The 19510-nt window shown below is 43.1% G+C and overlaps 1 protein-coding gene across 1 annotated transcript; it reads left to right on the forward strand.

Annotated features, from left to right (window-relative positions):
• Positions 1 to 618: 618 nt before the first annotated feature.
• Positions 619 to 15444, forward strand: supt16h (SPT16 homolog, facilitates chromatin remodeling subunit). Its single transcript, XM_040038356.1, is given in 25 exon segments — positions 619 to 995; positions 2007 to 2099; positions 2652 to 2822; positions 4224 to 4376; positions 4467 to 4613; positions 4911 to 5062; positions 5763 to 5935; positions 6522 to 6612; positions 6688 to 6761; positions 6844 to 6956; positions 7179 to 7244; positions 8456 to 8554; positions 8956 to 9071; positions 10357 to 10510; positions 10649 to 10776; positions 10923 to 11185; positions 11298 to 11416; positions 12840 to 13078; positions 13169 to 13244; positions 13372 to 13521; positions 13523 to 13542; positions 13650 to 13779; positions 13948 to 14074; positions 14228 to 14302; positions 14940 to 15444. Coding segments are annotated over 25 exon segments (3093 nt in total). The 5' UTR covers positions 619 to 929; the 3' UTR covers positions 15038 to 15444.
• The last annotated feature ends 4066 nt before the right edge of the window (positions 15445 to 19510 follow it).

Raw genomic sequence — 19510 nt, forward strand, 5'->3', positions numbered from 1 at the left:
CATCACATTGCTCTTGAATTGTTCAATTAACGTTGATGAACATGTTATCCCAATAATAATTTATTGGGGTATTTTGCTCTTTCAGTCACTGAAAAGGAAGATTTCCTATATCGATGCAATTTATTATTTTGTATTGATGTACTTTTCATACGTCAATGAAAACCCGACAAAGAATGTCATATAAAACATCACCCTGCAGAGAAAAACAATTAAACTGGGAGAGCATCACGGGCCATACGTAACCACTGCTGGTATCGCGAGAATTACGTCAAATGAGTCGTTTGATGACGGTGGCGGGAAAACCGCGGTGGCGGGCAATGCAGCGTGGTCAACACTAGACAGGGGGTGCTGTTGTGCAGATAATGTGTGAAATGCGCCACAAAAAATAATACTAAAATAAAATAAAATAAATAAAAAATAAGAAAGTAAAAATTGAATCGAGGTGAAATAACGCGATTGTTTTTTCTATTATGTTTCGGTTGGTGTGAAAATATAATGAAGCGTTATGTTATGTTTTACGGTTTTATAAAATCTGATGTGTGAAGTCTCAGAGGGGGGAGGGAGGAAAAAAAGACTGGAGGGGAGGGGGGTGCTGTGGACTTAATTATAACAGATTGGTGTGTACGTGGTCGTGTGTGTCGAGTAGGAGGTGGGAAAAAATACAATTTTAATAATTTCGCGAGTTTTAAAGCAGGTGAAAGCGGGCTGTAAGGTTAGCGTGCGCTGTGTTTTTACATGTCTCCTCAGCTCAGAGGGCCGCTGTTGTATAATTATAAGGGAAGCAGCAGCATCTCGTGGTGGTATTTGGAGCCCAGCAGGCGTGGAAAGAAAGTGCGTTGTTGTTAGTTGACACTGCTCATCATCCTCATCCTCATCCGGCCTGCTGCGAAGCGAAGCCGGGAGCTGGAGTTTGAAACGGAGCGCTCACAATGGCGGTAAACCTGGATAAGGACGCATACTACCGCCGGATCAAGAGACTATACAGCAACTGGAAGGTAAAATAAATAAAATATAGTAAAGGGGGAGTTGATGTGAGGCGTGTGTCCGCTCGGTGTGCTTTAGTGGAGAAAAGTGCAGCTGCTGGCGACTAGTTAGCCGCGTTTTTCTTGCCCGAGCGAGCGCACTGTTGTTAGGATGAGCGGTGATGTGTCCCTCGCTCAATACCAGGGCGAACACTGGTCGCCACCTGAGCTCTTTTATTCCTTTTTATTTCACACACGAATCCAACCTTTGCACCACCCTTATTTTGTTTTGTTCTTGTCTCTACTGGCAGGCTGGTTGCCTCTGGTTAGCGCACCAAAATCGCCCCATTCACCACGCTAACTAGCGTGCTAGCATGTTAACTTTACTCCAAGCTAACTTATTAGCCGAGCGGCTAACTGTGTAATAAACCAGCCACTTCTGATTTAACACTTAAACTGAGATGAAGCCGTGCTGTGACGATCGTCAGGCACATAGATGTGCCTGACAGGTGGCTAACTGCACCACTTGTTTACATTTACTGCCACTTCGCACTTGGCTGCATGCTAACATTAGCTGGCTAGTTAGCATGAAAGTAACGCCAGCATCCTGGTGACATGTGCAAGACGTCCAGAGCTGCTTTCTTTATTACCGCTCTCACCTTTGTTTAAAGATTCCTGCGTGAATTATTTTAATCTTAAGTACACTCTTTTCATAGGTTGAAGTACATTTTAAGAGCTGCTGGCTCTTGTTGCTGACTTTTCAGCTCATATTTGACCCCATGTCACGCTTTCAGGCTGCTTAACTGTTTCATGTGCATTGTAACTGCCATTTAAAGCCTCTGAAGCACCTTTAATGGGACTTAATATAATATCGCCAGATATCCTGAATGATAAACTGGATTAGCTTTGAGTTGTGTGGTTGTGCCACTACTTCCCCAAAGAACAAGTCCAGATGGAGTAGGAGCACCTCACTGTGGACCTCATTATATGCTCTTTATCATCTCATGCGTGACATCAAACTGTGTGTATGTTTGTGTTTTGCAGAAGGGAGAAGATGAGTTTGGCAAAGTCGACGCTATCGTGGTGTCTGTGGGGGTTGATGAGGAAATTGTGTATGCCAAATCCACAGCCATACAGGTAAGTGTGGAGCAGCACGTGAAAGGAAGGCAACACCTTTCTCTCTGTGCATTTAGGAAGGGAAATGGTTGTTGCAGAGTGACTGCAGTCAGTTTGAGCTATTCAAATGACTTTAATGAGTTGTTATTTTTATTTTTTGTTTTTTGCAAGAATCTCAGCTGCCATTGAGTATTTGAAACTTAATTTAACAAAATTGACCTTGGGTGTGGCTTAAATCTCTTTTGTAGTTCCCTAAAGTCCTCAAGCACGTTGTATCTGTTATATCTTAGATAAACATTTTACAGAGCTGTTGCATCCTGTGCCTCCAGAAAAGCAAATGCAATATGCATCTACAACCAGCTGTCCTTGAGGGTTATTCAAGTAGAAAATTATTATTTAGCTCCAAAACAGTAAAACGCCACCAAATGCAGGAATTTACTCCCTCCTCCCCAATCCCCCCCAAAATAAAAAAAATAAATAAAAAATAGCCCTCAAGCTTCTCCAGTGAGTCCATGTTTAAATTTGTACTGGGATTCCCCCCCCCCCCCCCTTTTTTTTTTTCCTCTTTCTCAGACGTGGCTGTTTGGCTACGAGTTGACCGACACCATCATGGTGTTCTGTGACACCAAAATCATCTTCCTCGCCAGCAAGAAAAAGGTGGATTTCCTCAAGCAGGTGGCTATAACTAAAGGCAACGAGAATGCCAATGGTGTCCCGCCCATTACCCTGCTCACCAGAGAAAAGGTAACGCACGTGAAGTCGCCTCATATACACACACATGGAAGTTGGTGAGAGAGTGTGATGTTTTTTTTGTTTGTTTTTTTTGTTAATGGTTAGGTTTATCCAAAAAGAGGAATCTGATTTGTTATCGAGTGCTTGAGAAAAATCGAAAGCTTCCTCTTTTGTGGTTTGAGTTCTTCAGACTTTTTTTTTTTTTTTCTTTATAAGTCACATGTTGTTCAATCCAATGCAGTTTTGTTTCTCATCTGTCATCTCAAAGTGGTTTTTATTGTAAGGTAAAGCTCCTGCAGTACTACAGGGAAAACCCCAACAATTGCATGACAAGCATTTGGCGACAGTGGGAAGGCAAAACTTCCTTGTAACAGGAAGAACTTCTGGCAGAACCAGGCAAAGGGAGGGGCAGCGATCTGCCATGAATATTTGGTGGTGAAAGGAAGAAGAGACCCAGAGATTGATAATAACTAATAGCTGGTTCAGTTTGGAGGGTGTGAAGATTTTTAGCCACGTATGTATCTGCTGACTTCATCTTCAAATCTAGTTTCATTGCATGTGCGTTGTTATTATTACTTGCTTTAATTTACAACAGCAGTAATTTCAAGGCAGTTTATTTTGTAACAGAGTCGTACTCATAGGTGATAAAAGACTCCATGAGAGGAGCAGAGCAGGACTCAGGCAGCGGTCGTGATCCTGCAGATGGACTGGTCTTGTATCAGTTTTCTATTTTGAGCTTTTTAGCACAAGCCTTTTTTCATATAGCACTTTTTCCTCTTCTACCTTTTTCTGCACTTTGACTACACTGTGACTGCTCTAAAGAGGTGCAGTCCAGTGAGGTTTTGCACAAACTGTCACGTCAACATCTTGGGTTGACGCTGTTATCTGACGTCCTTCCTCCTCTTTGGACACCCCCTGCATGCTCGAACTGCTCAGGAGGGCCTCCTGCAGAGAAAAGCAAGGGTTGTAGAGGGTGGAGTAGTCATACTTCAAAAACTGCATCCTTCTCATGCACGTGGCTGCCACTTCCACGAAAGGACTGTGGTTAATTGTCAGGCTGTAGCTGGAGACGAGAGACCACACCAGATGCAGCCGGCACAGAGGAGATGGTCGTGTGGAGAGGAGGATGACTCAGATGTGATGGTTTTGCACTCGGGTGGAGATGGGAGAGGCAGGTTTCTTGCAGAGAGCACTATGTTGGGATTGGCAGGAATCAAAGTTTCTGTGAATGTGCTGAACGTTAAACAGGAACATTAGCGCCTGTGTTCTACCTCGTCGGTGGTCAACACATGCCTTGTGTGGGATTTAAAAGGTTATGAATCGAACAGCCTTGGAGGAGGGGAAGGCGGAGTGTGCTAAAAATGATTTTCTCTTTCCTTTCATCCTTTTATTAGTGTATTACTTGTCTTTCAGAACGAGAGCAACAAGGCCAACTTTGACAAGATGATCGAGGCGATCAGAGGTAGCAAAGAGGGCAAGACGGTGGGTGTGTTCAGCAAAGACAAATTCCCAGGAGAGTACATGAAGAGCTGGAATGACACGCTTTCTGCTGAGGGACTGGAGAAGGTGAGGCGCGATCCCAACACATCGGCCAGCTCTGCGAATGTTACGCTCCCGTTTCAGTCGTGATCAGATGTACTCTGCTTATGTCTGCAGGTGGACATCAGTGCTGTGGTCGCCTACACGATGGCGGTGAAGGAAGACGGAGAGCTGGCCCTGATGAAGAAAGCGGCAGCCATTACCAGCGAGGTTTACTCAAAGTTTTTCAAGGAGCGCGTGATGGAGATTGTTGATGCTGATGAGGTGAGGGGGGAGGAGCAGCTGGACTTGGTGTCATTTTGTGTTTTCTGCTGTGTGTCGCTGTCTGCTTTCAGTGCTCAGAACAGCTTAAGACACAATTTATCCATGTCATATCATAGCGTTTGCATCACTTTTCGGTCATCAGTATATCTGTAGATTATGACGGTCCAGTGTAGCACAGTTTGTAATAACGCACAAACACTCTCAGATTAGTTTTGGAGACTCTGTCCCTGAAGGTGTAACTAATACTGGAGCAGCCGCCACACGTCTTTATTTGTATCTTTTGATCCTCTCCAACAGAAAGTGCGTCACAGCAAGCTGGCGGAGTCGGTGGAGAAGGCCATCGAGGAAAAGAAGTACCTGGGCGGTGCGGATCCGTCCACCGTGGAAATGTGTTATCCTCCCATCATCCAGAGCGGCGGGAACTACAGTCTCAAGTTCAGCGTGGTCAGGTGTGTGCAGGTCCAGTCTCACTTAAAGCCAGGAGGCATTTGCAGCTGGTTTTGTCACAATTAAATAAATTGGTTTTGGTAGTGCTGGAAATGTATTAATTTATTGTTTTGTTTTTTAAAATTAATTTTTTAAACAAAGCTCTCTTTAAGATTCACGTTCACAAGAGCTTCAGGGTTGGTCCTAGTTGATTTTCAAGGAGTAAAAACTTAAAGAAATCCAAAATCAGGATTTTTGCAGAAATCCAGCAGCCTTTAATATTAAAAAAAGAAAGTTTACATTTTATGGGAAACATGTAGTGCAGCATTAGATGAGTAGATTTATGAGTCTTTAGCCACAGCTTGATGTTTTTTACGGTTTAATCTTTGATGTGAATTAAAGTATTCGAGTGTTAATGAGCTTCAGAGATGCTTTCAGGTGGATCTCAGTGCAGAGCTAACATACCTGGCGACACACCTGTTTAGCACCCAGATAGACGAGTTGTGCTAATCATCTCTAAACTCAGAAACAAAGCAGCATATTCCCTAAAATGGGAATATGCTGCTCTTGAACATTTTGTTTGTTTTAAATGGGGTAGGAAAACACTAGGATTTATTAAATGCTGCCTAAGTACAGCTCACAGATTATAGATTCAGTCAACAGGACAAGATGAGGAGCAGAGACCAGTTATCAATGACCCTCTATCGTTCCCTCTCTGCGCAGCGATAAGAACCACATGCACTTTGGTGCCATCACGTGTGCCATGGGGATCCGCTACAAGTCGTACTGCTCCAACCTGGTGCGCACACTCATGGTGGACCCCTCTCAGGAGATGCAGGACAACTACAACTTCCTGCTGCAGGTGGAAGAGGAGCTGCTCAAGGAGCTCAAGCACGGTGAGTTTAGGAGAATGGCAGTGGAATAACTGGGAGCGAGCTGGTTTGTGCTCTGTTCTGTAATCTTTGCGCAGTGCAGGGCTTCGGAGTTTGAAGCACTGGGAATAAAGTCTTTGTGCAAATGCAAAAACTCAGGTCACCTGAGTAGCATCTTTAAAAAATGCTCATTGCTGCTTCTTGGAGGGATGTGATCTGTTCCATTGGTGGATTTGTTTGTTAGCAGTCTAGTGCTCACAGTCTAAGATGTTCAAGTTTTGCATATAACAGCTCAAGTTGCTAACACTGGATGAGGATATTTATTAACCTTCATTGACAGCGCCAAAGGTCAGAGAAATGCGTATGCAATGCTTCAAGGTCAAAGGTCAGACATTGGTTTAGTGCTGGCTCTTTGGGGGGAGCTGTGCTTTTGTTTTGTTTTTTTTATAAAAAAATAAATAAAATCAGGCTGTCTTGCATTATGAAAATCAGTATCACATATTTTACATTTTAACTGAACCTGAACTGTAACTTGTTAATGAGTTTTAGGCTGCAGGAGGGAAGTGTGTCAGTGCTGTCTGTGTGTAAACCTCCTGCATGTCCTCCACAGGAGTCAAAATCTGTGACGCATACAATGCAGTCATGGAGTACGTGAAGAAAGAGAAGCCGGAGCTCGCGCAGAAGCTGACCAAAAACCTCGGGTAAGTACCCACAGGGGCTTTCTTCTCTCGGACGTCCTCAAATTCAGAGCACTTATGTCTGTTTCCTTGTTGTAGTTTTGCGATGGGGATCGAGTTCAGAGAAGGGTCGCTGGTTTTGAACGCCAAAAATCAGTACAGACTAAAAAAAGGTGAGACTGTCGACTGTGTTAAGCACACGGGTGGTTTTATGCATTAGTGAAAGTTTCTTAAAGGAGACGTTGTGTCCTTCAGGGATAGTGCTCAGCGTCAGTTTGGGTTTTTCTGACTTGGTGAATAAAGATGCGAAGAAAGAAGAGCAGAAGAAGTACGCCTTGTTTCTTGGTGACACTATACAGATCAATGAGGTAAGCAGCCCTGTTGGAGTAGATCCCAGCAAACGTCTTTGTCAGACTTTGTCAGACAAGCAACAAAAATATAAATGTTTATTTAAAAAAAACGGTAATGACTGGTCTGTACACACTGTTAAACACATACGTGTGCATCTGGTTAAGTTGCTGTCTTCATGCTGATGCTGAAGCATGATGGTCAATCTTTTTGATGTCCTGGTGTGTGTGTGTGTATCACAGGAGGAGGCCGCCACAGTCCTCACACCGGTGAAGAAAAAGATCAAAAACGTGGGAATCTTCCTAAAGGTGCGTGGTCACTGTGTCCGCTTTCTATGAGAGTCAGGAGCTGAAGAGGAGTATTTGCGTCCTTATACATTTATAATCACGTATTATATGGACAGAGGTGTTTGGGCCACACCTCTCAGGGTTGCTGTGGCCCTGGTGGTTGACTGAATGGTACTCCTGCCTGTGTATTATTTATTAAGCCATATATTTATGGCTTGCCACCACAGATTTTAATAAAGTGTAATTTCTCTGTTCACCTCATGGTGGCAGCACCATCTGATCCATGTTGCAACCAAAATAAGGATAAGACTTACAATACACACAATAGTAACTCACATTTAACATGAGCCTGAGACGCTGATGTTCAGCAGCTTCACTGAAGTTTCACGTATTGCTGACCGCTTTGTCGTTATTATTTTATTCTCCACATTTGAGCGAAAAAGTAGATTTATTGTGTTTAGGCTTGAACACAAGTGATCGCCATCATGACAGTTCTTGTGTTACTGAAAACGAAGTGGGGTTTTTCTTCCCCATTAATAAATGCGGTACTTTTGGAAAGTGTTTGGACACTCCCGGTGCACTTTAAAAGCACTGTACGTGTGTGATTGGGTTGGTGATGCCTGTAGTACAGCCCTGCTTTCAGTTTATAAACAGCATATGTGATAATATTTAATTTGTCAGTGCTGAGCTTTCACTCTGGTCAGTTTGTTGTTGTTGTGTGGACTCCAGCTCTGGAAATGCAGTTTGTTGCCCCTTTGAGAGCTTCGTGGTAGAGCAACATCAACATGCTGCAGGTTGTTGTTAAAGGAGACCGTGAGGCTTGCAGAGGATTTCTTTGTTGGAGGGAACGTGGGAAGGAGCAGCAACTGGACTTTCAAAATAAGAGGGAGGGGTTCAAAAGTGTGTGGAAAAATGCTAAAACAAGGACAAAATACACCTGGGCAGTTTAGCAGAGTGAAGTGGGGAAATGCTGATGTGCCATCCAGATGTTAGGGTTTTATCCTTTCATATTCATAGTTTGTATATTGTGCATTCTCAGCAGCAGCACCTGAGATGCAGCTCTCGACTTTTCATAGATATGTTTGACATTTACATGGTTACAGATGCTTTCTGTGGTGCTTCACCTTTTCTTTCACCATCTATGTTTTAAGTGTTAGTGTGGTGGATTTCTTGTGAATCTGATTTGAATAAGACGGAGAGCAGGAAGTGAACGTTGTTTTCGCTTCTTTTAGAATGATGACGAAGAGGATGAGGAGGAAGAGGTCGACGACGCAGAGGAGCTGCTGGGGAAAGGCGCGCGCAGCGCCGCTCTGCTCGCAGACAGAACCAGGGTAAGTGCGGGCGCGTGCGTTGCTCAGTGTGTGACTGGTGTTTTGGTTTTTTTTGTGATTTTTGCCGCCTTGACGGAGTTTTGATAACTAAGAGTGTGAATGTCTTTGTACTCTATCAGCTACTTGGGAAGGTAAGTATTCATTGTTTTTTCCTAAAATCTCATCAGCTGAACTGGTTTAGTCTCAAAAATCCCTTTGCTGATGGGAATGAAGTTGTCATTTTTATTTGAGTGACACTTTTGTGTTTGTTTCTGTTTGTTGTCCATCCAAAGCTTTAACACATCTGTTCTCTGCATGTGTGTTGTGTTTTTCCACCTTATTTTTTAAAAATAGTTTTTAAAACAAAACGTGGTCCTGGTGTCTCCGTGTGGTCACTCAGTTGTGTCTTTTGTCAAACTTAGAACGAGATGACGGCGGAGGAGAAGAGGCGGGCTCACCAGAAGGAGTTGGCCAATCACTTGAATGAAGAAGCGAAGCGCCGTCTGACGGAGCAGAAAGGAGAGCAGCAGATCCAGAAGTGAGTCGGTACTCTCACCATCCATAATGAACTGAAGCTATCAGGTGAAGAAACGGCATGAATGTGTTAAAGAGATCCACTCCGGTTAAACTAGAGTGGGGTGAGTCAATGTAGTGCTCAACCACGCAAATGCTTGCTGTAGGTTGTAGGTCACCAGTAGGTGTAGCGCAGTCCAAATCTGGACCCAGACTGGTCTGTACAGAGGAAACGCACAGACCAATCACTTACATTGTAACTCATCCCACACGATGCTGCTCAACCAATCAAATCGTTTATTCAGAGCATTTGCGAAAACAGAAAACTCTGCGAGGAGACGCGATAAATCGAGGAAACGGGAGGAAGAAGTTGTGAAGCTGAGATGGTTTACGTGTGAAAGAAACTCAAACTAGACCTTTTTTTCAAATGGCGTAAATTTATTTTTTAATGTAAACTTTATTTAACTTGAAATGATAAATATTTTATTATCGGCGGACCCTCGAGGTCATTGTGATAATTAATAATAAATAGTGTTGAACTCATCTTAATTTTACTTTTCTAACTGGACCTCCTTAAGTTTGAGCTGAAGGCTCCTGCCAAAGATGAAGTAAAAGCTGAAAAGTGGAAACCTTTAGGGAAAAGTGTTTAAAGGCCAGCAGGGGCGGTAGTAAAAGACTTTGGTCCTGTGTGACATTAATAACCTGTGGACCTTTTTGGTGTCTGAATTGGATCATGTGAATAAGAGCAAAGTCACAAAAGCCTTGATTGTGTTTGTGACTCTTATTATTATTATTATTTTTTCTCCTCTCGCACCCCACCTGTTGCTAGGGGGGGAAAAAAATCCTGCATTCCCTGATCAGCTGGCAAAATCGCTTATAGTGTTGCTCTGCAGTCTGATTTGTTACTCTTCGAGCTTCAGTGAAACTAAAGTGCAAAACAAGCAGGAAGTGGGACCCTTTTGCCATCAAAATAAAAGTTGTGCCTTTTACAACGTGCCGGTCCGCTTTTGTGCAAGACGTGTTATGAACTGCTCTGAAGTGATGCGCGACAGGCTGTCTCATTGCTGCTTTGATCGATGTCGGCATCAGCTGAGTGTGAGCGAAAAGATGTGTGGGGTGTTTAGCTTTATTTGTTTTTTGCACGCCACACAAGAAACTTTAATAAGTGCCTAGATTTGTGTTCTTTTTTTTTTTTTTTTTTTGTTTTTAAATAAATAAACCCAGGACAGAGAAGTTGGCAGCAGAACTGTAAATTCTGACTTTTAATTAAGTTTCTCCTGATTAAGCGACTCCACTCTGCTTCCTCTCAGGGCCAGGAAATCTAACGTCTCCTATAAGAACGTGTCTCAGATGCCCAGAGAAAAGGACATCCGGGACATGAAGATCTTCATCGACAAGAAGTATGAGACTGTCGTCATGCCTGTCTTTGGCATCGCCACACCATTTCACATCGCCACCATCAAGGTACTCTTAGCTTATGCCTTCTATGGGGGGGGTCTACCACAACTACATCCAAACCAGTTGCACTTACGTACACCAAGAGTCTGTGTTACCTTTTTGGTTTTAATTACAGACATTTTTCTTGCGTTTGTGCCTTTTTAGAACATCAGTATGTCTGTAGAAGGAGACTACACCTACCTGAGGATCAACTTCTACGTCCCTGGCAGCTCACTGGGCCGACAGGAGGGAAACATCTTCCCCAACCCTGAAGCCACATTCGTCAAAGAAATGTGAGTCTGTCCAGCTCTTTCTATCAGCATGCGTGTAGATTTCTCTGCTCGCACCTTGGCAGGTCACTGTGTGTGTTTGTTGTGCTGCAGTGTTTGAAGGAGCAGATGTTCCAATAATCCTTTTCTTTCCCTCGCTCGCCTCTCAGCACGTACCGGGCGTCCAACCTGAAGGCTCCCGGCGACACATCGGTGCCCTCCACCAACCTGCAGAACGCCTTCCGCATCATCAAGGAGGTGCAGAAGCGCTACAAAACACGAGAGGCCGAAGAGAAGGAGAAGGAGGGCATCGTCAAGCAAGACTCGCTGGTCATCAACCTCAACCGCAGCAACCCCAAACTCAAAGACCTCTACATCAGACCCAACATCGCACAGAAGAGGATGCAGGGCTCGCTGGAGGCTCATACTAATGGTGAGGACAGCAGTCAGTGGGAATGCTGGGAAACGAGGATGCCCAAATCTCGGAAATGTTGTCGTTAAAACTGGGAATCTCTCTCTCCCCCTCCCCTCCTTCCCCTGCGCAGGTTTCCGTTTCACGTCAGTCCGAGGTGATAAAGTGGACATTCTTTACAACAACATCAAACACGCCATCTTCCAGCCGTGTGACGGTGAGATGATCATCGTACTGCACTTCCACCTCAAGGTATGCTTATTCAAAAATACACCCTTAAAATATCTGGAGACTTCACTTTCATCTGTGGTTAGGGCAAGGCTCGATCATCACAGGGGCAGCAGGTGTCCGCAGAGCTCTCTGCTCAGACCTGCTGACTGAGTTTTCTTTAGTTTTTGTTTGTGTCCTTATCACTGATGGCAGCACGAGACTGTAGCAACAACTATGCTAGGAGGTCTGTTTTCCTCTCCTGTCAGTTTGATTTGCACCAAAGCAACTGAAGTGTATTGACAGCGCTCTCTGCTTCCTCACTCGACAGACTGAACTTTCACAGACTCTGTTCCACACTGTGATGGTCATGTGCTCCTTTAATTTATTTTAACATTGTGTGTGTATATATAAGTATATTTGTGTAAAATCAATATTACAAACCCAAACGCTCAGTGATGTAATATCATCAGAGCTTAGAGTTGAGCTGTGATGACAAATAAAATGGTTTACAGTGTCAGGTTAGTTGTTGATCTAAGGAGCTTGGAAAGAAAAGCGTCTGAACTTTAAGTTGCTTGAAGACATTTCAGCTCTCATCCGAGAAGCTTCTTCAGTTTAGGGTCAAATGGTGGAGAGTCCCAGATTTGAGCCCTGTGGGAGTGTTGCTGATGTTAATTTCACCTCTTATGAAGGAGTTTAACTTTTTGAGACCTGCAGTAACTATGGTGGCCGTAAGAGGGTAAACACACTGCAAAAAACATGCAGAGCACAACAAAAGAAAACAGAAAACAAAATGTTGGCAAAGCTCCCCAAAAAATTGCAAACAAAAGAGAACTGAAGTGATTTAGATGGATACAATAAAAAGATGGAACAGCTGTGGTGAACTACTGAGGGCAAACATGCATCTACAGTCATTTATGACTAATGTTATTGAAACACACATGGTTCTTCAACATAGAAATGTGTGTTTTGTGAGCTTTTGCAGCATTATTTATTTATTTATTTATTTATTTATTTATTTATTTATTTATTTATTTATTTATTTACTTTTATTTGCTGATATTTTCTTAAGTTGCAGTACTTTGCAGAGACTTAACACTTTGCAATAAAAAAGAGGCTTGTAAAAGTCTGGCATTTTTTGAGATTGCGCTTAATTGATCTTTTATTGTATTAGGCCTCAGTCGCACAGGCCTAGACACCGGTCGGTGACCCCCCCCCCTTTGGTTCAGAGTAGCTGAAGGCGGGCTTGTTCCCTTTCATCTGAGCAGGGTTAGGGGACTCCACCCCCACATTCCCCTTTATAACCTTGAGCACTCTGCTGGGTGGAGCTTCATGTGAACTCTAAATAAGTGTCTCAGTGATCTATAATTCTTCAGTGTATTCACTCATCGGCTGTCTCTCATTGTTTTTAAGCGATTCCCTTTAAATATTCTGAAAATGGTCTAAAAACTGTTGCGTTTCTCTCCAGAACGCCATCATGTTTGGTAAGAGACGCCACACGGACGTCCAGTTCTACACAGAGGTGGGCGAGATCACCACAGACTTGGGCAAACACCAACACATGCACGACCGAGACGACCTGTACGCCGAGCAGATGGAGCGGGAGATGAGGCACAAGCTCAAGTCGGCCTTTAAGAACTTCATCGAGAAGGTGGAGACGTTGACTAAAGAGGAGTTGGAGTTCGAGGTGCCCTTCAGAGACCTGGGGTGAGTAAACGAGGCCGTCGGGAACGCAAACGTGCGAGGACAATGTGGACACCCCTGTGAGCTCGTGGCCCATGCTTCTTTTGTTTACAGGTTCCAGGGCGCCCCCTACAGGAGTACCTGCCTGCTACAACCCACGTCCAGTTCTCTTGTCAATGTTACTGAATGGGTGAGTGAGCAGCTGGCACTGAGCTGCAGACGGTTCAAAGGTTTAATCTGTGAAGAAGAAAGCTGAAATGTGTGCAGTGACCTGCCGGCAGTTCAGTCTGTTAAAAATCTGTTTCCTCCGTCTGCAGCCGCCGTTTGTAGTTACTCTAGACGAGGTGGAGCTGGTTCACTTTGAGCGCGTGCAGTTCCACCTGAAGAACTTTGACGTGGTCATCGTTTACAAGGACTACAACAAGAAGGTCACCATGATCAACGCTGTGCCCGTGAACTCCCTTGACCCCTATCAAAGAGTGGCTCAAGTAAGGCCAGTCGATTTAATCAGTGACTTAATTTTTAATGCATCTAAAAGAATATCTCAGATGAATTATTAATACTTTTTTCTCTTCTCCATTTTCTCCTTTTTTAGCTCTTGTGACATCAAGTACACAGAGGGCGTCCAGTCTCTGAACTGGACCAAGATCATGAAGACCATCGTTGACGACCCAGAGGGGTTCTTCGAGCAGGGGGGCTGGTCTTTCTTGGATCCAGAGAGCGAGGTGAGTTCATGGTTTCATAACCTAAGCAGACATTTACAGTTTTAAAATGGTCCATGTTCCCAGTTTTTCCTTTCAAGAACTCCTTTCACGTCGTAACACAGTGCTGAGAATAAAATAGCGGCTAGTTTTGTGATTACACGCCTCTCTGCGTGCCATGTTTTGCCTCAGGGAAGCGGCGCCGAGGAAGATTCAGAGTCAGAAATGGAGGATGAGACGTTCAACCCATCTGCAGATGAAGAAGAAGAGGAAGAGGAAGACAGTGATGAGGATTACAGCTCAGAGACGGAGGACTCTGGTATGATTTCCATGGGCCAGTTTGAACCTCTGATGAATGAAAAGATCAATAAAAGCTTGAGAAAATGATTTGTACCCGAGCAGCTCTTTGCCTTGAACTCACACTTGTACACACTGATGAACCAGATTTTCTTTTTTTGGGTGTGTGATACAGATTACAGCGCGTCACTGGGCAGTGAGGAGGAGAGCGGGAAAGACTGGGATGAACTGGAGGAAGAAGCCAGGAAAGGTTTGTATTTGTAGACTCTGGTTTTTCAAAACTTGCACTTGAAGAGCGTTCAGGGCTCGCTGTCAGTGTCCACATACTCAAAATAAACCTGGCATCAGCCACTAGAGGGCACCAAATGCACACAAACCCCACAGTACTCATCTAAAAGCAAACTTTTCACATCTGCAGCACCTAACTGTCATGTGACTGAATACAAACGGTCTCTTCAGGAATCACAGATTTAAATATGGCTGTTAACTCACTTCAATAGTCACACCTCTTTAGTTGGCCATTGGCTACTTAAATATTTCTGTTAATCGCATGGCAGCAACTCGATGCAATCAGGCGTGAACACTACCTGCCGAAATTCAGACTGAGCATCAGAATGAGGAAGAAAAGTGTTTGTTGTTTCCCACGTAAATATCTCTGGAGTTTACAGAGAATTATATATAAAAATAAAAGAGAAAATATCCAGTGAGCGGCAGTTCTGAGAGAAACTGCCTTGTTGGTCAGACTGCTTGAAGGCTGCAGACGTTATGCAGACGAGCATCTCTGAACGCACATGTTGGGATGTGGTGGAGGAATCTGCAGTATCAGCCACGAGGGTTGATCACAGCACAGGGCTGTTTCATGGTTGTTTCTGTTTCCTCCCCTGCAGCTGACAGAGAGAGCCACTATGAGGACGAGGACACCTCCAACAGGAAGAGGAAGGTGCGGTCATCAGCCCCGCCGAGCAAGAAGAAGCGACGGCACTAAACGTCCCAAACATCCATTCATACTGCCAAACCTGACCCTCCCTCCCACCACGGCCGGCTCCCCACACTTCACACAGACACACACCTGCGCTCAGACACACACCGTGTACATAGACGTAGACACCGCCCCCTTTGTTTATTTTTTAGTTGTTGTCGGTGAAGTGTCATGTTGCAGAACCAGCAGGACAGCCACACTTCATTCGTTACCTTCGTTTTCCCACCTTCGTTCATCCATCCATCAGGGTTTATTGTCTGTGTGTGTGTGTGTCTGCGAGTGCGTGCGAGTGTGGTTAAATGGGTTTTTATTGCAAGCATTGTTTATTTTCTGTTAAAGAAAGCTGAGTTTCTTAACTAATGGATAATAAATAAAAAGACTTGACATCTCCTCTGCCAAGTGTTTTATATAAACAGAAATCTGATTTTTTTTCCTCTCGTCTTCCCCACCATGTCCACTTTTTTTTTTTTTTTTTTTTTTTTTTCTCCCTCTTATTTTTGTCAATGTTTGTTAAATTGTGGTAATAAGATGGGGGAAATGTCCTTTATTTTTTAGGGATGGGAGGGGGCAGATGCACGTTTTCTAATTATTTTATCTTTTTTTTTTAAAGTGGGATTTATAAATGGATTTGGACACAGACACACTTCACCCTCGCACTTATCCTCCTCTCTGTCCCCTCCTTTTTTTTTTTTTTTTTTTTTGGTCAGTCTGAGTAGATATGTTGTACTGTTAATTCTGAAAATCCTGTTTTTGTTTTTGTAATAAAATTAAAAGGAACTGTAGTTTGTTTTCACTCTTCTCTCTTTCACACACTTTCAGTTTTGCAGATTAGTCGTTGTGTACTTACTGCCGGTGTCGTAGACCACTGCCTCGTTTCAGTCGTGGGCTAAGAGCAGTGCTCTTGAGCATTAGTTCTCCAGGCTTCTGGAGGGACATAGGCTGCTTTTATAAACTCATTTTCACTCCAGTCCTTGTACCCGACCGTTTTCAGAGAAACATGTTTCTTAAGCCACTTAAGAAAATGCTGACTTGTGAGTCATTCAAACACAAAAACTAGCCTAACTCAAAGGGTGAACAAGTGTTTCCTACGTGAGAGACGACTTCACAGAGAACCATTTTTTTTAAAAATTGTATCTTTAGTCATTTAGTTACTAGCAGCCTGATGTAAATATGTGATTTGTTCCCATTTCATGTTGTTTTATGTGAAAAATACCAAAGAACAGTTTGATAGACAAAATAGTGAATTTTTTTTGTTTTTTTTGGAAAAAAAATCTTTAGTGGTTCTTAATGAACTGTTGGCTAAACACTTGGCATATCTCTGCATGAGGCACAGTGTGTTTTTAATAAAATAGGTAGTGGAAGTGGCTCTCCTGCTACTGAATCTTTGTACGTGCCTTAAAGTATTTATACCCCTTGAGCTTTTACACATTTTGTCACTTAAATGTTTGTTGAGATTTTCTGTGATAGACCAACACAAAGTAGCACATGATTGTGAAGAGGTACAAAAGTGATACATGGGTTTTCTAAATTTTAAGCAAATCAAAATCTGAAAAGTGTGCATTTATATTCAGCCGCCTCTACTTTGATACATCTAAATAAAACCCAGTGCAATCAGTTGCCTTCAGAAGTCACCAAATTAGATAATAGAGTTCACCTGTGTGTAATTTAGTCTCATTATAAATACACCTGCTCTGTGAAGACCTTGGTGGTTTGTTAGAGAACATTACCATACTGCCTTTATTTATAAAGCACTTTAACATAAAACCAGAGTTCACAAAGTGCTGTACATGCAAATAGCATAAGTAAAGTGAATAAAATTAAGATAAAATAGATTAAATCACTAAAATAAATGAAAACATGTTAAAACAAATTGAGTCAATCCCTTTAATCAGTGCCAAAGGCTTCAGCGAATAAATATGTTTTAAGAAAACTCAGGAAGAGAAGAGGCCTGCCTAACGTACAAGGGCAGATCATTCCACAACTTTGGAGCAGCTACAGCAAAAGCACGATCACCTTTAAATTTATACTTAGTTTCGGTACCTAAAGGAGCTGCTGATTGGCGGACCTAAGGGAACGGGCAGGTGTATATGGTTGTAGTAGCTCAGAGACGGGAAGGGGGTGGGGGGCAGGCCATTAAGAGATTTAAAAACAAATAAGAGAATTTTAAAAACAATCCTAAAATGTACAGGTAGCCAGTGGAATGAAATTAAAATGGGGGTAATGTGCTCAAACTTTTTTGTTCCAGTTAAAAGACGAGCTGCAACATTTTGCAAAACCTGCAGGCGCCTAATGGACGCATCACTAACCCCACAATAAAGTGCGTTACAATAATCCAGCCTAGAAGTAACAAAGGCATGGATTACTGTCTCAAGATGCTGTTTCGATAAGATGGGCTTTATTTTGGCTAATTGCCTCAAATGAAAAAAGATCTTACAACAGCTCTGACCTGGCTTTCAAGTTTAAGATCTGCCTCCATTTTAACTCCCAGATTAGTGATGACTGGTTTAACATTCTGTGCCAGCGAACCAAGATCTATAATAGTGGCCTCAGAAGCGCCACCAAGAACCATCACTTCTGTTTTCTGCTCATTAAAATGTAAAAAGTTCAAAGCCATCCAGGCCCTTATTTCATCAAGGCATCTGAGCAGCGGGTCTACTGAGAAGCCATTTATCTTTTTAAGTGGGAAATAAATCTGGGAGTCATCAGCATAACAGTGGAAAGAAATCCCATGTTTCCTGAAAATAGACCCAAGGGGTAGGAGATATAGGGAAAAAAGAAGCGGGCCTAAAACTGAACCCTGTGGGACCCCACACTGAAGAGAAGCAGCAGAGGATACAAACTCACCGAGTTCACAGAGAAAGTTCGCTCTGCCAAATAGGATCTGAGCCACTGCAGTGCGGTACTCCTAACACCCACCAACTGCTCTAAACGGGAAATTAAAATATTATGATCCACTGTATCAAAAGCAGCAGTTAAATCTAAAAGCACGATAATAACACAGTCACCTGAGTCAGTTGCTAAAAACACATCATTAAAAACTCTTAAAAGGGCAGATTCGGTACTATGTAGAGCTTTAAAACCAGATTGGAAAACTTCTAAAATACCGTGTTCTTCTAGGAAGGACATTAATTGCTTGTAAACTACCTTTTCGAGAATTTTTGTTATAAATTCAGTTTGGAAATAGGTCTGTAATTTGCAATAATATCAGGATCAAGAGCAGGTTTCTTGAGTAGAGGCTGAATCACTGCATGTTTAAGATTGACAGGTACAACACCAGAGGAAAGACTGCTATTTACAATGGATTGTACAACTAGCGCTATAGTTAGAAAAACCTCTTTGAACAATCGAGGACGAAGAGCATCATAAGAGGAACCTGAGGGCTTCAGGCGAGAAACCAACTCCTGCAGGCAGAGCAAAGAAACTGGCTCAAACCTGTCAAAGACAGCAGAGCTAGGGACAGGGGTAGAAGGGTCGATAATGGACTGGGAATCTGCGCTTTCACAGATAGCACTTTATCAATAAAGAAGTGTAGGAAGTTTTCTCTGACAAATCTGCTACAAAGGGGAGGACAGTATTGCTGCGCTTGTCTTTCTGACAGTTGGTGTCTGATCTTCTTTTCTGTGCATCTTTGCTGATTTGATGAAACCCCAATTAGGATAACCACATGCTTCCTTTGCGTGTGTTTTCCCTTCTTATCTTCGAGGGAACATTTTCTGCCAGGTGTTGTAAGGTCCTGATTACTCCAAGTTTGTGTTCTAGAGGGTGGTGGGAGTCAAAGAGGAGGTACTAGTCCGTGTGTGTGGGTTTCCGGTAAACTTCAGTGTTGAGGTTTCCATTCTCCTCAATGCACATGCCACACTCCAAAAATGGCAAACTGTTATCTTTTGTGTCTTCCCTGGTGAACTATATGTTTATATCCCCAGAGGGTTAAAACAGCGTTTCTGTCGCTGTCACAGTGTAACTCATTTTAACCCAGTAACCTGAAGGGTCCATCAAAGTGACCAATCACATTAGGACCCTGGCCTTCTTTGGGCTTCGCCTCCAAACTGTCAAAAGTCAAAGTGATCTGTGCGAGTAAAGTTGAGTTTCATGAGCAGATAAACTGCCCACATCCACTGTAAAACTACTGCAGTGCGAGCAAAGGAGAAACTCTGATGGGCGCAGTGTTTTGTTGGTGACTTCTACCCATACGGATTGTTCAATTTGCACACAAGGAATTCAGTTGCACCCTTAAAACGAAATGATTTGCTCAAATTAAGTTTTTTTTTCTCGTGCAGGACTTATGATATAAAGATCAGTCCATACTTGTGGGTTCAGTGGGTTATGTAGTGCAGTCTAGATAGGAAAAAGGGCAGAAGAAAGTTGGCACCCTTGTCTTGTTCCCCTGTGAAGTGCGGTGCTTGAAGATGTTAACCCAGTGATTGTGACTACAGTCTGTGGTGAGTTTTAGTGTTTTGATCCATGGTAACAGACTTTTCC

Source organism: Simochromis diagramma, unplaced genomic scaffold (genome assembly GCF_900408965.1).
Source record: "Simochromis diagramma unplaced genomic scaffold, fSimDia1.1 OVJJ01000413.1, whole genome shotgun sequence".
NCBI lineage: Eukaryota > Metazoa > Chordata > Actinopteri > Cichliformes > Cichlidae > Simochromis > Simochromis diagramma.